We start from the raw sequence: 22,097 nt of genomic DNA on the forward strand, positions 1-22,097 counted from the left end.
CAGCCCATCAGGCTCCCCTATCCCTGGGATTCTCCAGGCAAGAACACTGGAGTGGGTTGCCATTTCCTTCTCCAGTGCAGGAAAGTGAAAAGTGAAAGTGAAGTCGTTCAGTCGTGTCCAACTCCTAGCGACCCCATGGACTGCAGCCTACCAGGCTCCTCCGTCCATGGGATTTTCCAGGCAAGAGTACTGGAGTGGGGTGCCATTGCCTTCTCCGGGATCCTGTTAGGAGCTACCCAATATTTAATATCTAGTTAAAACTATTACTTATGACAAGGTTCAGAACAGTTGTCATTAACTGGCTAAGAGGGTCCCACTTTATCATATTGGCAGTAAAATTAGCTTGCATGGTACTAGAGTTTTTTCCTTCTAAAAGAAAATTGCTAGGGGCCATTTATTTAGAGCCTTAGAGAAGAGAAATCCACCACGGTAACCTAGGAGTACTGGACAGAGGTAACTAACCACAAACCCAGAAACTGGATTGAGTTTTGAAACTTGCAAATAATTGAGCCCAAGGAAAAAAAAATATATTTGGTTCACAAGTAAAAGTATGAGTAATTGTCTAAGTAATTAGCATACAGACTTAGTCCAGCGTCTTGGGTCAGCTATCTACTTCAGACGTCACCTTCTTCTTGTCCTGGTCTGGTAATATTAATCCTAGTCAAAGTTGGGTATCAGAAATAGGAGTTGCAGTTCATTCAGAAGAATGAAAGTGGCTGTAAAGAATCCTTTATTTGATGTCTTTTCCAGTATACATAATCTGCTGGTTGCAAGTTATGGCACATATCTTCACTCAAAGATAGATAACTGTGATAAGCTTCAGAACCAAACTTTACAATAATATAGCAACAACAAGCCATCTGAGAAGTGAGTCTTTAGCAGTAAGCACAGACCTCAATTAACAAAACTAGAATTAAATATCCACTGAAACATGTATTTTTCTCTCTAAATACCCTCATTTCTACCAAATATGGCCAAATTAAGACTAATTTGTTTGTGAAATAAATCTGCTTTTCATAAATTTGGCCTGATTATCTACATAAGTGGAACTGATCACATGGGCTTCCCAGGGGGCACTAGTGGTAAAGAACCTGTCTCTTAATGCAAGAGATGCAGAAGACTTGGATTTGATCCCTGGGTTAGGAAGATCCCCTGGAGGAGAGCACAGCTACCCACTCCAGTATTCTTATCTAGAGAATCCCATGGACAAAGGAGCCTGGTGGGCTCCTGCAGCCCATAGGGTCACAAAGAATCAGACACGACTGAAGTGACTCAGCACACACCCATGCTACTGATCTCATAGGCTCTTTTTAAGTTGGATGTGCTGGAACTTTTCATAAGGAATCTCAGATTAAGCTTTTAAAAGGCCTCTCAAAGGCAGGAAAGCCATGCCAAGGCCTTGTCACAGGTTCTGCCTGTGGTATCTATAGATTTGGATGAATTCCTCTCATTTTCCCCCAAGTACCTTAAGACTTCTGTACCTATTAGGAGGTAGCCTTCCTTACTTGGGCTTCCCTCATAGCTCAGTTGGTAAAGAATCTGCCTGCAATGTAGAAGACCCCGGATCAACTCCTGGGTCGGGAAGATCTGCTGGAGAAGGGATAGTCTACCCACTCCAGTATTCTTGGACTTCCGTTGTGGCTCAGCTGGTAAAGAATCCAGCCATGATGCGGGATACCTGGGTTCGATCCCTGGGTTGGGAAGATCCCCTGGAGAAGGGAAAGGCTACCCACTCCAGTATTCTGGCCTGGAGAAGTCCATGGACTGTATAGTCCATGAGGTCTCACACAACTGAGCCACTTTCACTTTCTTTATTTGCCTGATAAAGTTACTGGCAAACTAAGAAATTACAGTTTCTGGAGGGATCAGGTAGAGAGAACAGATAGATGTTTCATTTCCATTTATAAAGGTATAATTTACCAAATTGCCGTAAGTCATAATTAACTGGAGGGGAAAACCAAAAAGTGATGGCCTAGATTCTGAAGGCTTTGCAGTCCCTGGTTCTGGCCCTTCCAGTTGTCTGCTGGCACCCCTGTTACTTCCAACCAAAAGCCTTCCAGTGTGCAGTCCCAGCACTATTCCTTGGCTCTAGCTGATATCCCTTTGCCTGAAATTCCTCCTGTCCTGCACTGCCTCCAACTTGTCTACGTTCTCTCAGTCTTTCAAGCCTCTGTTCTTATCCTGACATATTGGTGACATTTTTCTCTACCAATCTAGCTGCTGGAACTCTCCAAACTGTAGCAAGTTTTCTGCCTGCAGCTTCCTTGGTTGGGAGCAGAAACTGTCTGATCTGCCCCTCTATCTTCCTGTCTGTGCCCTTCCTCCCTGCCATCTGGCATCTGTCTTCTTACAGTTCACTCTCAGTAACTGGGTTATCCGCCAGGGTACGGCAGGCTGAGCCCAAAACCCCGGGGCTTTTCTGAAATGAACGTTTTGTCCATCCAGTCTGCAGAGTCTCCGCAGGGGAAGGGAACACCCAGTGAATCATCCGCTGTTTGTTAGGGCAAAGGCATCTCGGGAACTGTGCTCTTTAGCCTCAGTGAAGAGCATGGAAAGGACTTTGGAGATGGTTTAGAGTCAGTCTAGACAAATTCTCTATTTAATTTTTTTTCTATTTACTTATAATTTAGATATTAGTTTTAGGTGTACAACCAACCCATTTATTTATTGATTTATTTATTTTGGCTGTGTAGAGTAGTGTGTGGGTTCCTTGACAAGGGATCGAACCCAAACTCCCTGTGGTGGAAGCAGAGTTTTAACCACTAGACCACCAGGGAAGTCCTCCAACCCCTTCATTTACAGGTGAGGAAAATGACTTAACCAAAGTCAGACAGCTAGCAAGGAGCCTATCTGCCTTCAGAAGCAAAATGCTTAACAAGTAGGTGTCATGAGCTGAACTCAACAATGTTCCTTGTCTGAAGGAGAGGTATCTGCCCTCCCCTCCCAACCTCCACCTTCCTGGTTTTGCACAAACGGTTTCTGCTTGTGGCCCTTGCTCCCGACAAACCACACTTTCAGCATGCCAGGTCCTATCACTCAGACCTCAGAGTAGACATCACCTCCTCTAAGAAGCCTCTGGCCACCACCCCCTCCAAAGCTGGTGCAGCTGTGTGTAGGTTTGCTTGTTTTCTCTTTTCTTTTTGGCTGCATTGAGACTTAGTTGCGGCAAGCGGGATTCTCTAGTTGTGGTGAGCAGACTTAGTTGCCCTGTGGCATGTGGGATCTCAGTTCCTAGGCCAGGGATCAAACCCCACGTCCCCTGCATTGCAAGGCAGATTCTTAACCACTGGACCACCTGGAAAGTCCACGTAGTATACTTTATATGCTCATGAAGACCTGTCTACTTGCACACATGGCTTTGCATAGAATAGGCACTCGATAAATATTTGATGAGCAAGAAAAAAAAAATGGACTCCAGCAGCTGCTACTTGCTGGAGTCCATTTATTCAGGTCCTCAATGGAGAACAGAAAGGGAAGGTCAAGGGTTGGGAGCCCAGTCATCCCACTTTCCTTAGCAACCTCTTCTGATGAGTTTGCAGGAAACTGGACGATCAGGTTGAAGCAGTGAGGCAGCTGTGCTATAGAGAGCTGAGCACTGACTCCTTGGCAGGGGCAGTCAAAACCGCTCCCCCTGTTATCCCACCCAATGTACTCAGTGGGAGCCACTCCCTGGGAAGTATAGCCTGGAAGTAGGTTAAGGAGCAGTCACAAAGCTGCGAGGACCTAGCCCTGCGTACACTCACTCTCAGAGGTCATGGAAGTGGGGTGCTTAGCCAGAGAAATTTCTAGTCAATTATGAACCAAACCCCTGGGAACTGGGCAGAGGCTGATCCAAGATTACAAATCCAGGCCAGACCGGAGGTGGCCAAAATGAGCTGTACCAGGCCTGCCAGGGGATCAGGGAGAGCATTTTGTCCTGATTGTAAGTGATGCCCTCTCCTCCCCCCTTGGCCTCTTTTGTAATAGATTCTGGAGAGTTTAGGAAAGAAGAAATCAGTACATCTTACTCATCCCTGGCTGTTGATGCCTCCAGGATCACTCTGGCACCATCTAGGGCCTCTGATATACTATTTTAAACCAAACACCTTTTCCAAAAAAAAAAAACCTGTCCATTTGGACCAGTCATTTTACTCAAGGGACAGAGGCTATTATACACAACAGAGGTCTGGTGTCTGGAAAAGCTGGGCATCTTTAGAAGAGCTTGGAATGAAAAAAATAAAAAGCCCATCCTTCTGAGTGAGGCCAGCCAACCCAGCTGGAGAAGGCAGCACACTGAGGGGGGTTGCCAAAGGACCACTGGGCCAGCTTGCCAGACCCTGGGCCAAACCATTGTATAAGCTCCCCAGTATTGGAAGGGATGAAAAAAAAAATCAGGACATGTTTTCAGCTTTGTTCAGGGGCCCAGAACATGCTTTTAACTCCAGGAATCTCTGCTCTCCTCTGCAAATGGAAAATATGATCCATGAGAACAAACTTGACCACTGGAATATGTGCCTAGTCACCCAGCCCTGTAACTTGGGGTTAGGTGGCGCTATGCCTCGAGGCAACTTGTGACCATTTTCCAGAGACCCCTCTGTCCCTCTGAGCAGTTAGCTCACTTTAATGGTTTAAAGACAGGTCAGCGACCTCAAAATCAAGTACAAAATGTGCATTTATTGACATCTGTTCTGGGCCACACTGGGCTTCTAGCAAGAACAATAGCAAATATAAAAGGAAACACATTAAAATAGTTAGCAACCGAGTGCAGCTGTGGATACCAGGTGATGTCTTTTCCAGATTTGGCAGAGGAAATATGATTACCTTATATTCAACAGTTGAACACTGAACATGCACTAGAGTTCCAGATTCAGCAAAGAAATGTTAGTAACATTTCAAGTAACAATATAGTTTATTTCTTTATTTCACCACCTTTTATATGTATGAACTGTGATGCAGGCCTTGCTTACATTCTATGGAGCCAGGCCAAGAATTACGCTTTATATTGGTTATTAGATCTTCAACATCAGATTATCATTAGAGGTGGGCAAAACCATGCAAAAAAGAAAATGAAAGACATTTCCAGGTACGGCACTAAAGGAAGAATGCTTGAAGCCACAGAGTTTGCCCATGGCCAATTTCTTGTTTCTTGTAGAGAGAGAATAGGACAGTGGGGCTTTATTTTGACATTTTAGGGGCTTCATGCCAATCAGTATCACGGGACAAAGACAATAAGTAAGTAAAGGAATGAAGAAACAAACACGCAAGTTGCACCAGAACAGATGGGCTTAAATTAACCGAGTGACAGTTTGGGCGTCAGTCCCACAAGGCTGTCATGTGAGATGGCAGGAGAAGAGAAGTACCACAAGCCTCAGTCGCTCAGAGGCTGCTGAGCAGCCCCAGGAAACCTCAGAGAGGCCACCCCTCCACGCTGGCTACCTTGACTTGCCCGCTGCCTCCTTGAAGGCACTCTTCCCCTGACAGTGCTTGCAGGGGAGGGCTGGGCCGGGGTGTTCTGGAGGTACTGGAAGGCACTCTGACGGCCCACCTGCCTCTCTACGCAGTTAAAGGTGAGGGCCACTCCCACATTGGCCTTCATGACTCTGGAGGAGCCATCGGATGTGCCATCAAAGCACCGGCCGAGCGCAATCTCCTTGGCTGTGCGAGGGTCCTGGTCAGTGACGGTGTAGATGCCATAGTTGTGGCCCAGTGGGTCCAAGGGCGCCAGCATGGTGTACTCACTGGTGTTGTTGTTGACCGCCAGTGGTAGGTGGTTGACCAGGTACTCATGCAGCATAGAGTTTACACTGGCTCGTTGGCAACTGCCCTGGGGGATGACCTTCACCAGTGTGCGGTCCACACGGTCCTGGTCATAGAGCATCCCACTGCACTTGAACTCCAAACAGGCAGAGGAGATGTTGGGCTGGTCCCTATCCCGTGTGCTCTTCACATCCCGGATTCCGTACAGCTTTCCCACTGTCCGCCGGTGGGTGCCCCCCATGTTACGGGATCGCACATTTATCTCCAGTGGCCCCACAATCTTCACCTTGATGTAGCAAGCCCTGAACTCCATTGGCTTGGGCCACCATGCCAGGTAGTCTTCAGTCCAGCCCATGGGGTCATCATCGTTGAAAGGGACTGTGTTATAGTCATACCGATCCCCCTCAATCTGGTAGAACCGGAAATGGGCCGCACTGGGTGGTGCGTCCTCGCATTCCCGAAGGTTCTCAAATGCATAGATGGGTCCATTGCCCTCCTCAGGTGAGTTGGGCCGTGGCTTGGCCATGCTGATCTGGAAAGCTGTCTTCTTGACCCGTGGGTCCTCATGGTCTGTCCGGCGGTACTTGAGCTTGTTGAGGTAAGGCTGAGGGACACCAATTGCATTTGGGTTGAATTTAGGAGAAGACTCCACTGCTTCCAGTTCTTCCCCAGCCAGGCTGGCCAAGACATAGGCAGAGTAAGCATCGGGGGACTGGTCATCACAGAAAGCAGGCAGGCAGGCCCCATTGGGACCCGTGAGGACACTGTCAAAGCGGCCCCAGGCCCTGGGGTTGGAGGAGAAGCCAGTCCTGGGCTCCAGGTTGATCACAGAGACCACAACCCCCTGGATCTGCTCACTGGGCAAGAACCTCTCACTCCTGTAGGCCCTCACCTTGATGAAGCACCTCCTGCTTTCCGGGACATCCAGGTTAAAAAGCCTCCTCTCACGGATCTCCATGTTGCCCACCAGGAAGGTTCTGTCTTCCCTTCTGTTCCGCCTTTGGCTTTCAGGTTTGAAGTCACCTTCCTCCTCCCAGAGCCCTGTGTCTGGATTGAGCGACCAGAGTTTCATCATGGGCACATGCTCTGGCATCTTGACCTGGGTCGAGTCAAGATGAACCTTCACCTTGCCAACATTAAGGGACTCTGAGGTGGCTTCATCTCTGAAGTCCACAGAGAACATGCCATATGTCCGAAGAGGGAAAGTGTCTCCTTCATCATTGATGAAGTTCAGGTCACTCTGGGCAGCAGTAGCTGTGGAAATATTCCGGGGATCCAGGAAGGTCACACTGGCCTTTACTTTTCCCATGTAGGGCTCCCCATTCTGCCGGTAGAAACTCTTGGATGGGATCTCCAGCTCAGCCACAGGGTCTTCACCAGCCATATCCCCCAAGGGGATAATGTTGGTCTCCGTGGCCTCCAAGGTGATGGGCTCTTTCCGCCGAAGCATCTTGATCTCATGGAACACAGCACTCCCCTTCTTATTGAAGGGCAGCACTTTGGTGGTGTTGACGAACTTCTGCATCCTGTCCACAAACGTGAGCACCAGCCTCTCTGTGTCCTGAGGGACATGCAGAGTGAATGTGCCCTTGTAGCCGGTCATGCTCACACGGGTGTTCCCCATGTACACGTGGCCGAAGCGCAGGGGTTCCCCATTGTCAGCTGCGCTGACTCGGCCCCGCACGATTCTCCGAGTCTCCGTACACCGCTGGCAGCTGCACTCCGTGGCCACCTTGGTGGGCAGCGTGTACCCGCTGCACTGGATCTCCCTGTCTTCTGTTTTGGAGATCCCACAGCAGTGCTCCACAGCATCTCGGCACCTGATCCCATTATCCTGCTTCCCTGCACAGGTCTTGACAGGGCAACGACCCACATCATAGTAGAAGGAGTTGGTGGCATTCTGGAAACAGTCATGGGGCAGCCGGATAAGGTAGCTCTCAGGGTTTGGGTTGCAAGGAATCTCATCAGAGGCTATGGAGGGAAATAGTTCAGACATTAAATGCAAGTCCTTTTCCTACACGAAGGGCACCTCAACCTCACATCTCTGACGTCTCTGTGTGCTTTCGGGTTTTCAAAGCACTGGCACGGTCCCAACTCTCACAGAACTCCTCTGAGGGAGAATGGATAGCCATTACTAATTCCATTTTATCCTTGGAGAAACAGAGTTCCTTGTGGAGACCACTACAGTAATGGTTCTCATTGGAGGGATCTTGAAAATTTGTGAGGATGTTCTGAGTTACCACCAAAACTGGGACTGCTACTGGCTTTTTGTGGGTGGGGCGGGCTTGCAGCTCTGTTTTCTGCAGTGCCTGGCACTGTGTGACATAAAGAATTTTTCTGCATTCTGCTTTCACATATTCTATAGACATTCACGTACATGGAAAGCATGTTTAAATGATCAGAACCTGGTGTTTTATACATGGTTTTACCATGCATTGAATGTTTGAAGAATGCACTACCATATAAATCGAGCTAAGATTGTACTTTGTTTAGCTTGGTCAAATACCGAGAACTGCTTCTTGTCTCAGAAAAATCACCTCCCTACAACTGCCCAAGGTCAGTACTTGTTGTTGTCACATTCATGGTGACTGGATTCAAGTGCAAGTGTCTGACTTCTTGGTGGGTGTTCTTGTGTCATTAACACTTACATATTTAAATACATATGATTTTGCATTAAGATTATTTTTTTATATTTCCGTTTTATGTCATTAGGAGCATGTTCCATATATATATATATATCTTAAAATCACATGTAGTTATTATCTATAAATTTAACTTGAATAGTAAATTACTTTTTAATTTAAAATATTAAACATATAAAGTATTAAGAATAACTGTGACAAGCAGGGAGCACTGGTATAATGAGCTGGGAACCACAGTTGACAGGGTTCCACATCTCATCTGCCAAGGTCCAAGTGCCCTGTGTCCTGTCTGTCCTGAGCTGTGTTGCTCAACTTTCTTGGAGTCTGTGAAATATTCCAGGATCCTCCCAACAAATTTCCTCCTGACTTTTGTTTGGTTTTGTTTAGGCCAATTACTAAGATATCCTCCTTCCCCCTCACTTTGCAAGTACAGGTTCCTGACTGGTCTCAGCCTCCGGTCTCCCCTCCTTCAGCTCACTTCTAGAAGCCAGCTTTAATCAGGTCACTCTTGTAAAGCCCCCTCAGTTTCCCACTTCTATAACTTTGCTCACTGTGGCCCTTGATCTGGAATGTCCCCACCTCCATACACACAGACCCTGGCCATTGTTTAACGTCAGGGGTTCACAATACTGGCCACGAATTAGAATTACTGGGGAGAGCTTTTAACCTAAGTGTTCCCAGGCCACATTCCAAACCAATAAAATCAAGCTTCCTGGAGGTAAAACACAGGCATCAATATTTTTTAAAAACTCATCAGTTGGACCTACGGTAACACAGGAAACTCTGCTCCATGTTATGTGGCAGCCAGGATGGGAAGGGAGTTTGAGGGAGAATGGATAAATGTAGATATGTGGCCGAGTCCCTTCACTGTTCACCTGAAACTACCACAACATTGTTAATCAGCTATCTGTGCACACATGCTAAGTCACTTCAGTCGTGTCTGACTCTTTGCAACCCTGTGGACCGTAGCCTACCAGGCTCCTCTGTCCATGAGATTCTCCAGGCAAGAATACTGAGTGGGTTGCCATGCCCTCCTCCAGGGGTTCTTCCCGACCCAGGGATCGAAACTGCATCTCCTGCAACTCCTGCATTGCAGGTAGATTCTTTACCACTGAGCCACCAGGGAGGCCCTAATCAGCTGTACCCCAATACAAAATTAAAAGTTAAAAAAAAAAAATGAAACAGTTGATCCCAGTGGGTGGCCAAAGCTAAAAACCACTGTTTACGCCTCCAGCAACCCACAACAATCATTCCCACCTGGAATTCCAGTTCTCTGTTTCTCATCTGTAAGTAACATCCACAACTCCTTATCTCCTGTTTCAGCTGCATTTTTTTCTATCTCTACTGACTTGTCTCTTATTTCTCCACACCTCCTGGAGTGGCAGATCTGTGAGGGTAGGATCAAGGTCTGTGCCATCTTTGTGTCCCAGGAAGCACAGCACTGGGCACAGCCCAGGACAGCCCAAGTTTTGTTCAGTTATGCCCACTCTGGCAGGGCTTTTCCAGGGGCCCTGCCAGGCTTACCTATGACAGTCAGCTGGGCAATGCGGGACTTTGCAGCCCCAGCATCGCTCTGGGCCTTGCAGAAGTACTCCCCGGCCTGGTCCCGCCGCAGATTCCTCAGCACCAGCTTGCTGTCGTGCTTGTAGAGGGAGGGGTCCAACAGTGTGTTGTTATGGTACCTGCAAGGGATGGAGAGGGACAGCCTGAGGGGACAGTGGAAGGGCTGCTATCCTTAAGGACAGTGTCAGGAGCCAGGCAGGTGACGGACATGTCCTGCAGATGCCAACTCTACAACTGACTCGGCTCATTCAAGATCACTGACTGGCCTGGGAGTCAGGGGACTTGCTTCTCAGTCTCAGCCCCACCGCTGACTGCCTATGGACCCTTGGACGAATCCTTTCACCTCTGAGCTTCAACTTCCTGTTCCATTCATCTGAAGTAGATGCCATGATTCCTAGCTGATCCGTAGAATTGTTGAGAGGGTCAAATAAGATAATGGCTGTAAAATGTTTGTGAAGGGTAAAGGACAGCCACTGGGGACTCTAACCTTGTTCGCCTTGGGGAAATTAGGACGGGAAACCTGGTTCTGTGTCCCAAGGATATAGAGTCAGGACACTAAGACCACAGCTGCTCTGTAGGGACCCCAGCTTCAACAGGACAACAGGGCTTGCTGAGTGGCCTCAACCCTGTTGGCCCCCACTTTAAAAATTTTTTTGTTTAATTTTTTCTCATTTTTGCATGTTAGAATCTTAGTTCCCTGACAGGGGATCAAAACTACACCCCTTGCAGTCTTAACCACTGGACCACCAGAGAAGTCCCCATTCCCTGATGACGCACCAGGGCTGTGTGTGTGTGTGTGTGTGCGTGTGTGTGTGTGCTTGCGTGTGTGCACTCAGTCATGTCCAACTCTGTGACCTCCTGGACTGTAGCCTTCCAGGCTCTTCTGTCCATGGAATTTTCCAAGCAAGAATACTGGAGTATGTTGCCATCTCCTACTCCAGGGGATCTTCCTGACCCAGGGATGGAACCCACATCTCTTGCATTTCCTGCACTGACAGCAGGTTCTTCACCACTGTATCGCCTGGGAAGCCACACCAGAGCCTTACTTGTAACTTTATTCTGCTGGTTATTGTCATGATTAACAGCTCCAGACCCAGTACAAGAAAGCTCTGGGTTTCCAAGAGGAGAATCAGGCCAGATAGGTGGCAGAATACTCACCAGAAATACTTGTCTGGTTTGGGCTTCCCTGTGGCCTTACAGCACAGGGACACGCTCTGCCCAGCTCTTCGTGCTTTTGTCTCAGGGCTCATCACAATGTACGGCGTTTCTGAGGCAGGGATGAGAAATGGTGTTTGGGGTTTTTCACTGTGACAGGTTCTCCAGAGCCTTGCTCCCTCAGGTATTTTGACATGTGTTAAAATCGTACAATTTCACACACACATCCTAGACCCCTTCTAATGGTCCTAATGGAGTCCACTCCCTCCATCCACTCAGATGGGACCCGCTCCCATAGCCTCTTAGGCAGTATCTGGGTGAGGTAGTGGCGAGCCAAGGGGACCCTGTACCAGGCAAGATTCCCAAGCATTGCCATTGAGACAGAGCTGGCTGTTTCGAATAGGGCAGTACCTTCTCTTCTGATTCCAGCAGAATTTTCTGGCCATTCTGCACTGTTTCTGAATTTCCCCAGCCTCTCTCTCTGTGACCTCCAAGCCTTACACTAGGAGGCAGGAAAAGAACGTATACATCTGAGGGAGCAAGCCATGCCACTATCTGGGGGAAGAATAGTCCAAGCAGAGTATATAGCAAGTGCAAAGGCCCTGAGGCAGGAGTGTGCCTGTGTAGTTGAGGAATAGATAGGAAGCCTTTGTAACTGTAGTAGAGTGACTCAGTGGGGGTGGTGGGGACTGTAATAGGAGTGGAGAGAAGAGGAGAGAAGGTAAGTAATGGGTGGAGGGTAGGGAACCAGATGATGTTGGAACTTGTGGACTTTTTAGTTTCACTCTGGTCAAGCTGGGAAGCCAGCTCTGAGTACTAGAATCCTTTTATTTAAAAGTCCAGCCTTCCTCCGCATCCCTACCCCCAGAGAACTTAAGTACCTGCTCTCACGAACTCCGCCCTGATGGTGGCTGCCTTCAGTCTAGTCTTAGGCACCGTGAGGTGGATAGGCGCAAACTTGGTCTTTGTGATCTTCAGGATGCTTTTGCCATCGGGGCACAACCCAGGGACTCGGAACCTTCCACTGCTGTCCGTCTGGGTCAGTAGCTTAGGTGTCTTGCTCAGGAGGTAGACAGCAGCCCCTGAGGCTGGGGCACCCCCAGGGAGGGAGACAGCCCCATACAGCACGAAGTCCTGACACATGCATGCGTCACACTCAGCATTCGCCTTGCCCATGGGGCAGGTAAGGTCACAGGCTGTGGAAAAAGAGGCCACATCAGGAGGGCATGTATGGATTCTGGCCCTCCTTCAGCCATGTCCCACCTGTGGAGTCCCATATGCTCCCTCTCATCCTTAGGTCTTTGTTACCCTCCCTCAGCAGCCTGCGTAACGAATTCCTACTCATCCTTCATGACTTAGCTCAGGACACCTCCTCTAGGAAGACTTAATTGATTCCCCTAAGTGACAATAATTGACCCTGCTCTGTGCTCCCACATTATCCTCTACGTCCCCCATCAGTGCAGCACATAATTACTTGATGAGTGGATGAATGAATGAATGAACCTGTCTCAGTCTGATCCTCTATTCAGCCCCAGCCCCATGCCCTACCTGGTACCAGGAGCAGGGGTGGTACCTGAACAGGCCTGTTCCATGCAGTGCCGGCCCTCCTCAGTGGCCTCACTGCACAGTGACACCGACTCCGCCAAGCAGGTGCGTGTTCGGGTCTGGACCCCAGGGTGACCACAAGCAGCAGAACACTTGCTCCAGGGAGACCATGGACTCCAGAGGCTGTGCTCTGTGTCTCGGCGCAAGGATCCTACAAAGAAGACCAGCAGGCGGTCTGACTTCCCTCCCAAGGGGACTCCATCAGGATGCCTGACCCCGAGGCTGCTCTTTCTCAGAGATCCAGGCCTCCATTTACATCCTAGATGTCTTTGATATTTATATTTCCTGCAAGGATTTTTCCAACAGATGGACACCAAGAGACTTGAGGAAGTGATCTCTCTTAATTTTCACAATGACACCACCAAATGGGCTATAGGTGCCCTTGAAAGGGACTTACTGGCCAAGCGCTGGGACTTTGATATGCTGTCCTTGTATGTGGAGGACAGCACCATCTTTACTCTCTCCCAGTGTGAAAACAGCCCCTGCTCCTGTAGAAGGGGCCCTGGGAAGTCAAGACCTGGGGCCTCAGCAACATCAAGCCCCCTCTGCCTCATCCTTGATCTGAGACCTCTGTGCCAGGAAACGGGGGCCTCGAACCTCACCTTGAGACATTGCCCAGCCTGGGTTCCTGATCTAGTGACTGCCACTGCCACCTGAGCCTGCAGGGCCAGGCCGTGTGCACTGGCGGAACCCCAGGAAGGGAGGATGCACAATCATAATGGACAGGCCTGCAGCTGCCTCTGAATTACCCAGTATGGGCAGAGAGGACAGAAAGAGCATGAACTCCTGGACTCTGCGAACACAGGCCAGGGGTTTAAATCCCAGCATTCCAACTGACCAGCTGTGTCGTTCCAAGAAGTTCCCTAACCTCTCCGAACCTGGAATAACTTGTCAAAATAGAGATTCCTCACAGTCAGTTGTGAAAGTTGAGTAATGGAGAGAACTAGCAGCGTCTGGCACAGAGGAACTAAAATAGAAATGAAAACTTAGTGCCCACTGCACTTTTCACCTGCATTAAGCCCTTTGCACTTATTATCTAATTTAATCCTCGTAAAAACCCCCATAAAGTGAAAAGGTTAGTCGCTCAGTCACATCCAACTCTTTGCAACCCCATGAACTGTAGCCCAGCCAGGCTCCTCTATCCATGGAATTCTCCAGGCGAGAATACTGGAGTGGGTGGCCATTCCCTTCTCCAGGGGATCTTCCTGACCCAGGGATTGAGCACAGGTCTCCTGAATTACAGGCAGATTCTTCACTGTCTGAGCCACCAGGGAAGCCCAAAATCCCGCATGAAGGTATATTAATACCTTTCTTCCACATGCGAGAAACCTGAGGTTCAGAGAGTTTCAGAAAATCTGCCTAAGGAACACAGTAGAGACAGTGGGCCCAGATTCAAAGCAGTCCAGCTCCAGAGCATGTGGTCTTCCCCATCAGTAAAATGGATTGAAGGGAAACTCTCCATCAACCCAGAATACTGTTGGAAACATGGCTCTCATGAAACTAACGGGTTATTATGGAGTTGAAGTACGTGTATGTGTGCGATGTCCAGAGTTTCCATGGCCAGATGCAGGCCCTGGCCTCCCTCTGTGTGGGGGCTGGCCAGGCTCACCTGGAGGGCAGAGGAAGCGCACGGTGTAATTGGAGCAGTTCTGCCCGGGTCGCTGCTCCCTGTTGAGGCACCAGAAGCCCTCGAGGGGGCTGCCATGGACCACTTGGCCAGTGCTGCCTGCGGGTTTCCAGTTGGTGGTTCGAGCCTCTAGCCGCAGGGGCCGGGCGCACACCCGGTCCCCATAGTAGAACTGAATGGCATCCAGCCGTTCGTAGTCACCCTGCCCACCCGGGTGGTCAATGTTGAACCAGATCGTCCACTCCCCAGGACCTGAGAGAGAGCCAGAGAGAGCCAGGTGGGAGCCAACCGGGCCCCAGAGCCCCCGGTGAGCTCAACCCCTGGGAGTCATCCCCGCTACCCCTCACCCACCCCTCACTGGTCTCAGGCCCCATCGCATCCCTCTGCAGCATTTCTAGAATCTCTTACCCTTCTGCACACCCTACTGCCAAAGATTCTCAGCAGCCTGACTATACCATGTCAATAACTTCCTGCCTGGTGTCTCTACCTCCAGCTTCCCCAAACCATCCCCACCCCTCTTCAATACTACAGTCAGGGTGAGCTTTCTCCATGCAGCCTGGGCCACACCACTCCCAGCTTTAACTCCCTTAGCCAGCTATTTAGGTGCTGATGAGATAGTATGTCCACTCTCCTCTCTCTTCTCTCTCCCTGCCAGTCTGTGCTCTGGCCCCAGCAAGCCCTACAGCATTCCTGGGATCTATCAGGCAGCCTCATGCTTCTGAGCTGTCCTATATACTTGGTCCCTCTGCTTGGACAGAGACATCAGCCAAATATTCTTTTTTTTTTTAAGTTCCCTGACCAGGAATTGAACCCAGACTCCCTGCAAGGGAAGCACCAAGTCTTAACCACTAGACTGCCAGGGAAGTCCTCAAATGCCTTTTAAAAGTGGATTTCTATGGAAGTTCCCAAATGGCTCAGTGGGTAAAAGAATCTGCCTGCAATGCAGAAGATGGGGGTTCAATCTCTGGGTCAAGAAGATCCCCTGGAGAAGGGAATGGCAACCCACTCCACTATTCTTGCCTGAAAAATCCCATGGATAGAGGAGCCTGGTGGGCTACAGTCCAAAGGATCGCAAAGAATTGGACACAACTGAGCAAAGCATTTTGTCTATGGAACCCTGACATTGTCCCCTGACTGCAGAGATTCTCTTAACAAGCTCAATAAAGACAAAGCCCCTCACCCCCATCAGTCCCTGCTCCAGCCACAACTCACTGTCCAGGAGGTTAGCAGGCTTGGCAAAGACGCCTGAGGTCCTCTTCCCAGGCTGGACTCTCCTTACTGACTGAGTGAGCATCATCTGCCTCCCTGAGGGCCAGGAGGAGAAATGAGAAGCCAAGACAGTTACAGGGGCCCAGCAGGGTCCTGCTACTAGCCTCTCGGGACGTAGGGAAGCAGGGTGATGTGGGGAATGCAACATGAGCGCTGGGCATGAGTTCAGAGTCTCACTCTGCCATTGACTGCCTGAATGACCTCAAAAGCTTTATTCTTTTAAATTTGTTTCCTCATAAAATAGAACTTTACCCTGTTTACAATAGCTAGGAAATGGAAGCAACCTACATGTCCATCGGCAGATGAATGGATAAGGAAGTTGTGGTACCTATATACAATGGAATATTACTCAGCTACAAAAAAGAACACATTTGAGCCAGTTCTAATGAGACGTATGAAACTGGAAACTATTATACAGAGTGAACTAAGTCAGAAAGAGAAACACCAATACAGTATATTAACACATATATATGAAATTTAGAAAACAGTAATGACCGACCATATATGCAAGACAGCAAAAGAGACACGGATATAAAGAACAGACTTCAAGTGTATGTGAGAGAAAGCAAGGGTGGGATGATTTGAGAGAACAGCATTGAAACATGTATATTACCATATGTAAAATAAATGAACAGTGCAAGTTTTCGATAAATGAAGCAGGGCACTCAAAGCCAGTGCTCTGGGACAACCCAGAGGGATGGGGTGGGGTGGGGTGGGAAGGAAGAGGGAATGGGGTTCACGATGAGGGGACACGTGTACATCCATGGCTGATTCATGTCAATGTATGGCCAAAAAGCACCACAATATTGTAAAATAATTAGCCTCCAATGAAAAGAAATAATTTTTTTTTTAATAGAGCTGTGCCAACAATCACCGCATCACAGGGTCATGGTGCCTTTTCAGGGTGATGGTGAAGGTAAAGGGACCTGGCATGCAGTACATGCTAACCAGTGTGGTTCTCTTTTCCCTTTTGTTCTAGAAATGGACCATGGGATGCTGCAAGGCAGCTGGGGCTCCTCCTGTAAGATCTGAGCCCATCCTCCTTGGCAGAAGGGAACCTTACTTTCCTCATCTTGTAAAATGGAGATATTAGTTCCCACTGCACATGTGGTGGTCCAGCTGGCATGAGGATTCCATAAGGAAACACAAAGTCTCTGAAGTACACGGCGATTGAGACTGTGAGCCCCAGACACTGCCACTTCCTGACTGTGTGACCTTGGGCCAGGTACTTAACTCATCTGACCCCTCATCATAAAGTAAGGATAATAATAGTCCCCATCTCAGAGGATTATAGGGATTAAATAAGCTTCATAAAATCCACTTAGAATAATGCCTAGCACAGAATGTTTGCTGAGTAAAGCATTAACAACTCCATTTAGCTCAAGACCTGGACAATAGATGTCCATTTCCCTTATCCTGGCAAAGTTTGACTTTGAGAATCCACCCTCACCCTCAGGATCTGGCTGGAGGAGTGGTCCTTTAATTTTTTTTTTTTTGGCCACATCATGCAAGCTGTGGGAGCTTAGTTCCCCAGTCAGGGATTGAGTCAGTGCCCTCTGCACTGGAAGTATGAAGTCTTAACCACTGGCCACCAGGGAAGTCTTAGTCCTTTAGTTTTCTGACCACAGCTGGCGAAGTCTCCCTGAGGAAGGGTATAGGGATCTTTGAGCCACAGGCAGTGAGCCTCGAGGCCCAACCCACCTGAGGCTGAGTTGGAGGCTCCAAAACAGAAAGGTGAAAGGAGAGCAGAGGCCTGCAAAAGCTTCAAAAGGCAATTAACTCTCACATGAGAGAGTCAAATTAGTATTCTCTTTGCTGCTTAACTGGGGGTGATAGTAGCTCTTTTATTCAAACTAATATGATTTCCCTTCAGATTGCTGAATGTTAATTATCTTCATCAACAAGAGCTGTCAGGCAGAAAGAGCAAGGCAGGAGATGGGCCCATAGAGGGTTTGGCAAGCTGCTCGGACAGCCTCTGTTCCCGCATCTGCAGTCACAAAGCCCGCAGTGCTCATAGCTCTGAGAGAGAATTCTGAGCATTTTTTGCTTTACCTGAGTATGCAGCTAGAAATCAGGAAAAGAAAGGGAGGTGGGAGAGAGTATGCAGCCTGGTGCTGTGAGCTCTGATGCTCAGATGCCTCGGGGAGCCCACGTGGCAAATTCTCTCCACCTGTTCCCTGGTGAACTCAGAGTCACCAGAGAATGGGGTCTGAGGACAAGGAGACCAGAAGGGGTTCTAGTGTCTCTGTGAAATTCGGCTACAGGGTCAAAATGAATTTTCATGAAGCTAAAATCAGATCTCACCCTAAATCCGGATGTGAGAACTCAGGGATTCCTTTTGCTTTGGCTGTCAGGAAGCTCAGAGCTAAATTCAGCACTGAGGGGGCAGTGGTAACCCTCTTCCTCCTTCTGAGTGACATCTTATCCCTCTCCTCATTTAGAAGATTCTGTCCTGTGAGTTTTTATATTGGGACCTATCTCAAACCCTTTAGGAAAACAAGCAGGGTATAAACTATGAATAAAAAGATAAACCAGCCTCGGGTCTTAGTGCCACAGCTATAGTTTAAGGCAGGTGCAGAGTTGGGTCCCAGACCAAATGTGACTTTCCTATGGCAAGTAGCAGCTTAGAGAGACAGGAGATACTTAGCCTGTACCCAACGCTGAGGTGATCTGCAGAACTAGGAAGAAGAACGTGCAGGCCTTCGCCCCTGCCATCTTTTCCCCGGTCCTGTGGGGAACGTGGCAGGAGCTGAGTAAGGGTTCCTTCACAGAGTTGGCGTCCCTGGAATGCAATCCCTGAGAAGTTTCTCAGATCAGTGACCTGCAAAGAAACAAAGCTTATCAGGTTCCATATCTCTGAGTTGACTCAGGTTTTGAGCAGAACTATTTCTTTTCTTTCTTTAAAAAAAAATTTTTATTAATTTATTTTTTTGGCTGCACCTCACCACACGTGGGGTGTTAGTAACCCAACCAAGGATTGAACCCGCACCCCCTGCAATGCAAGCGTGGAGTCTTCACCACTCGGACTGCCAGGGAAGTCCCCAGAACTATTCTATTTCTTAACCTATCAAAAGTGAAAGGCGGACAGAATGAAGTCTTGTGAGGATGATACCTGCCCACATTGCAAATGTGGGCAGCTTGGGAGAGGCAGAGAGTCAGAATCTCAGTTCACATGAGGCAGGCCTGGATTCAAACCCCGGGTCCAGGTGCTAGGACCCCACCTTGAGATGGGACATAAGGGAGAGTTGGGGTGAGATGTTTCCTTGCCAGCGAGGGGTGCCTGTGCTCACCCCGAGCAGCCTCTGGGTGACTCGTAAATCACTTCCAAGACCCAGGCTTGGGGGCCTGTCTTGCTGCCCTTGGTGGGACTCACGTTCCTGCACAGCAGGGCTACATATTAAGGCTGGGCAGCCCCTGCCCCGACTACAGCAACCTCTCACAGGACAGGCAAGCTGGAGGGTGCAGATGCTTCAGACACACCAGCTCCATGAACACATTCCCAGATGTGCACAGGCTGCAGAGGGAACACATTTCTGGCCTGCTTGGGAGTCACACAGCCAGAAGCCTGCTGAAGAAGAGCAGAGCAGACCCACAGGGAGAGGCTGGGGCCCCCCAGTAACTGCTGAGTGGGGGTTAGGGGCTGCAGGAACAGGAAGAGAAGCTCCCCTGTTCTCCAAGAGGCCTGGTAATAGGGCCAGGACCCAGGCTCCCGCTCAATTTTCTCTCTCCCCAGACCTCTGGCCAACCCCGATTCTGACCAGTGCCTGGAAATTCAAGAGGGATTGACTTCAACCTCCGAAGTCCAGGGTGTGGTGAGAAAAGGGAGATTCCTCCTTTCTGGAAAAAAAGATTCAAAAGCACTTAGTTGTCCCAGAAGAAGAACAGACCAAGCCCACACTGCAGACCATCCAGCTCTAAGGCCACTAACTCCGCCACCTGAACAGAGTGCAGGGTCTCCAGGGTCCCCAGCTCTTGTGGGTCTCACCCCCAGCTCCCAGGCTCTGAGCCAAGGGCTGAGCACTCCCCAGGGCCTGCACGGCCCTCAGCCTGGGACTGCTCTGGGACTGTCTGGAGCCAAAGTGGCTTGAGGCACCTTGTGGAAAAACCATTTCCCATCTGGCAGCCCATGGAAGTTTCCTCAGCATAGACTCTGCTGGTGAGGCTCCCCAGTCCGCAGGTCTCAGAGCGCTCAGACAAAGAAGGCTGGCTGACCGCAGGAAAAAGGGAGAGTACCCAGAGGTAAGAGACCCTGACTGGGCCCTCTGAGGGCCCCTATCCTCATGTCGGGGAGGGAGAAGACCTGGGGCTAGTTCCAAAGAAGAAAGGCAAGTCTTGTCTGCGGGAGGTGAGGCGGCTGGTGGGGGGTGCCCCGGGGTAGCTGAGCCAGGCTGAGCGGTGCAGGGATGGGCCAAGGAGAACAGAGAGGGGCTCACCGTGTCTTGAGCGGGACTCCTCAGCTGGGGGGTCCGAGTTTTCCTCTCTCCAGCAGGCCAGCCACCAGGCCTTATATAGCACAGCTGGAGGCTCAGCCTGTGGCACTGCGCCAGGGGAAGCAGCCGCGAAACCAGATCTGAGCCTGAGGAAGCTCAGCCTTCTCCTCCCCTCCCCACATCCCCAGCAGCTTCCAGAGGCCTGATTTCACTTCCAGATCCTCAGGGGGAGATGCCGCAGGGCCTGGGGATGGGCCAGGTGGGCAGCTGCCCGGGGCTCCATAGGCCAGGGCAGAGGGATGGGTGGGGAGGCAGGGGCTTGGGGAGCAGCCCTGGGGAGGGGCCAAGGGGAATTCTACGTGTGGGCAGCGCTTCATGGCTCAGGGGGTGGTATGCTCTTGCCTAAGCTTTGCCTGCTGATCCCCAACATTCCCCTGGCCCCGGCCCACCTATGCAGAGAAAGAACTTTGCTGCCCTTAGCACATACCCCGAGTTCTCTTAGGCACACAGATCACCTGACCTCTCATCTAGGGCTGCCTTGTCTGATTGGGCAACTACTTGGCTTCTGTGGCTCTGAGGGAGCACTCAGGGACCCTCCAAAGGGACAAGGGGCAAAGCGATTGTGGGGCCAGGAGGAGAACAGTTCTTTCCTACCCCTTCCTGCCTTCATTTGGGTGCCTGCCTATACCGAATGGATCTGAGAGGAATCCCTGCATATGGATTCTCTGAGATCGTGCCAGATGCTCATATATGTGCAAGTGTGTGTGTGTGCATGTGAGAGTACTTTGGGTATGGGCACCCACCAGCAATGAGCAGCCACCTTACCCACAGGTGGCGTAAGCAGCTGCTAGTGTTTCCAGACTTTAGCCGCCTCCCCCGCGGCATGAGCTTGCCTCTCCTCACAGGCAGCAGTTCTATAATTGTAGCATGCATTAGAACCCCCTGAAGAGCTTGTGAAAGCACAGATGCCGGACCCCACACCCAGGCTTTCTGGTTCAGTAGATCTGAAGTGAGGCCGGAGACTTTGCTTTTTTTTTTTTTTTTGAGACTTTGCATTTCTGACAAGCTCCCAGGTGATTTTGATGGGCTGGTTAATGGACCACCCAAAGAGAGAGTCCCGGGTGGAGGCACCAGATGGGAAGGGGGTGAACCAGGGAGACAGCAAGAGTTGCCAAGGTTTGCCTTACAACCCAGGCTCATTGGGCCTAGGCTGGGCTTTCTGCCTTATGCGGGGCCTGGAGATAGAGGCCTGGCCCATGTGGCCCTCCACACCAGCGTCAGCTCCCTCTTTCCACACACTATCGACGAGCACCTGTTTGGAGCAGGCTCTAGGATCAGTACTGGGAGCACATAGGGAGAAGACATCTCCATGATTTCAGAGGAAAAAGCCCTGTATGGAAATGATCCCACAGTGCTGCAGTGCACACTTCTTCAGTTGTGCGTGTGTGCTTGTGTGTTTGTGCCTTTCTCTATAGGTATGTGCCTGTGTGAATGCGATATGTATGTATATATATATGGGCTTCCCTGGTGGCTCAGATGGTACAGAATCTGCCTGCAGTAGAGGAGACCTGGGTTTCGATCCCTGGGTCAGGAAGGTCCCCTGGAGAAGGGAATAGCCAGCCACTCCAGTATTCTTGCCTGGAGAATTCCATGGACAGAGGAGCCTGGTGGACTCCATGGGGTTGCAAAGAGTTGGACATGACTGAGTGACTAACATTCATTCATATATATATATATATATATATATATATATATGTCTTTCTCTCTGTGTGAATGTGTGTGGGTGTAAGCAAGGGTTTAGAAGCTCTGTTTCCCTGAGCATCATCCTGGACAGGAGCTGTTGGGGGAGAAGCGGATGGGTGGAGGAAGGATATTGAGTAAAGACAGCCCTTAAGCAGATCCAAGGCACAGACCTGGTTTGCTTTTTCTACTGGAGCCTCCTGGTTTCCCTCCTGGCCCCCAGATTTTGGCCCAGAGATTCTGTAGCTAGACCAAGTCTGGTCCAATTATAGTCAGAGCCAATCCATGAAGCAGCTTTAGTCTGAACTAAGTGAAGGCAAAGTGTGAACT

General features: G+C 49.7%; 1 protein-coding gene across 4 annotated transcripts; it reads right to left on the reverse strand.

Moving 5' to 3' along the window:
• Positions 1-4,633: 4,633 nt before the first annotated feature.
• On the reverse strand, positions 4,634-20,078 carry CILP (cartilage intermediate layer protein). Of its 4 annotated transcripts, XM_003586505.6 has the most exons (9): positions 20,031-20,078; positions 18,252-18,418; positions 15,541-15,633; positions 14,311-14,580; positions 12,670-12,852; positions 11,978-12,292; positions 11,100-11,208; positions 9,903-10,060; positions 4,634-7,707 (listed from the first exon to the last, which is right to left on the reverse strand). In XM_003586505.6, exons 2-9 carry the CDS (start codon positions 18,310-18,312, stop codon positions 5,348-5,350), a joined length of 3,549 nt encoding a protein of 1,182 aa, XP_003586553.3. In that variant the 5' UTR covers positions 18,313-18,418; positions 20,031-20,078; the 3' UTR covers positions 4,634-5,347. The 4 variants fall into 4 exon arrangements, with proteins under 4 accessions (XP_003586553.3, XP_059746743.1, XP_024853676.1 ...); XM_059890760.1 differs by having other exon boundaries at positions 15,541-18,418; XM_024997908.2 differs by lacking the exons at positions 14,311-14,580; positions 15,541-15,633.
• Between the last annotated feature and the right edge of the window lie 2,019 nt (positions 20,079-22,097).

The sequence above is a fragment of the Bos taurus genome, chromosome 10 (assembly GCF_002263795.3).
Source record: "Bos taurus isolate L1 Dominette 01449 registration number 42190680 breed Hereford chromosome 10, ARS-UCD2.0, whole genome shotgun sequence".
NCBI classification, from domain to species: domain Eukaryota; kingdom Metazoa; phylum Chordata; class Mammalia; order Artiodactyla; family Bovidae; genus Bos; species Bos taurus.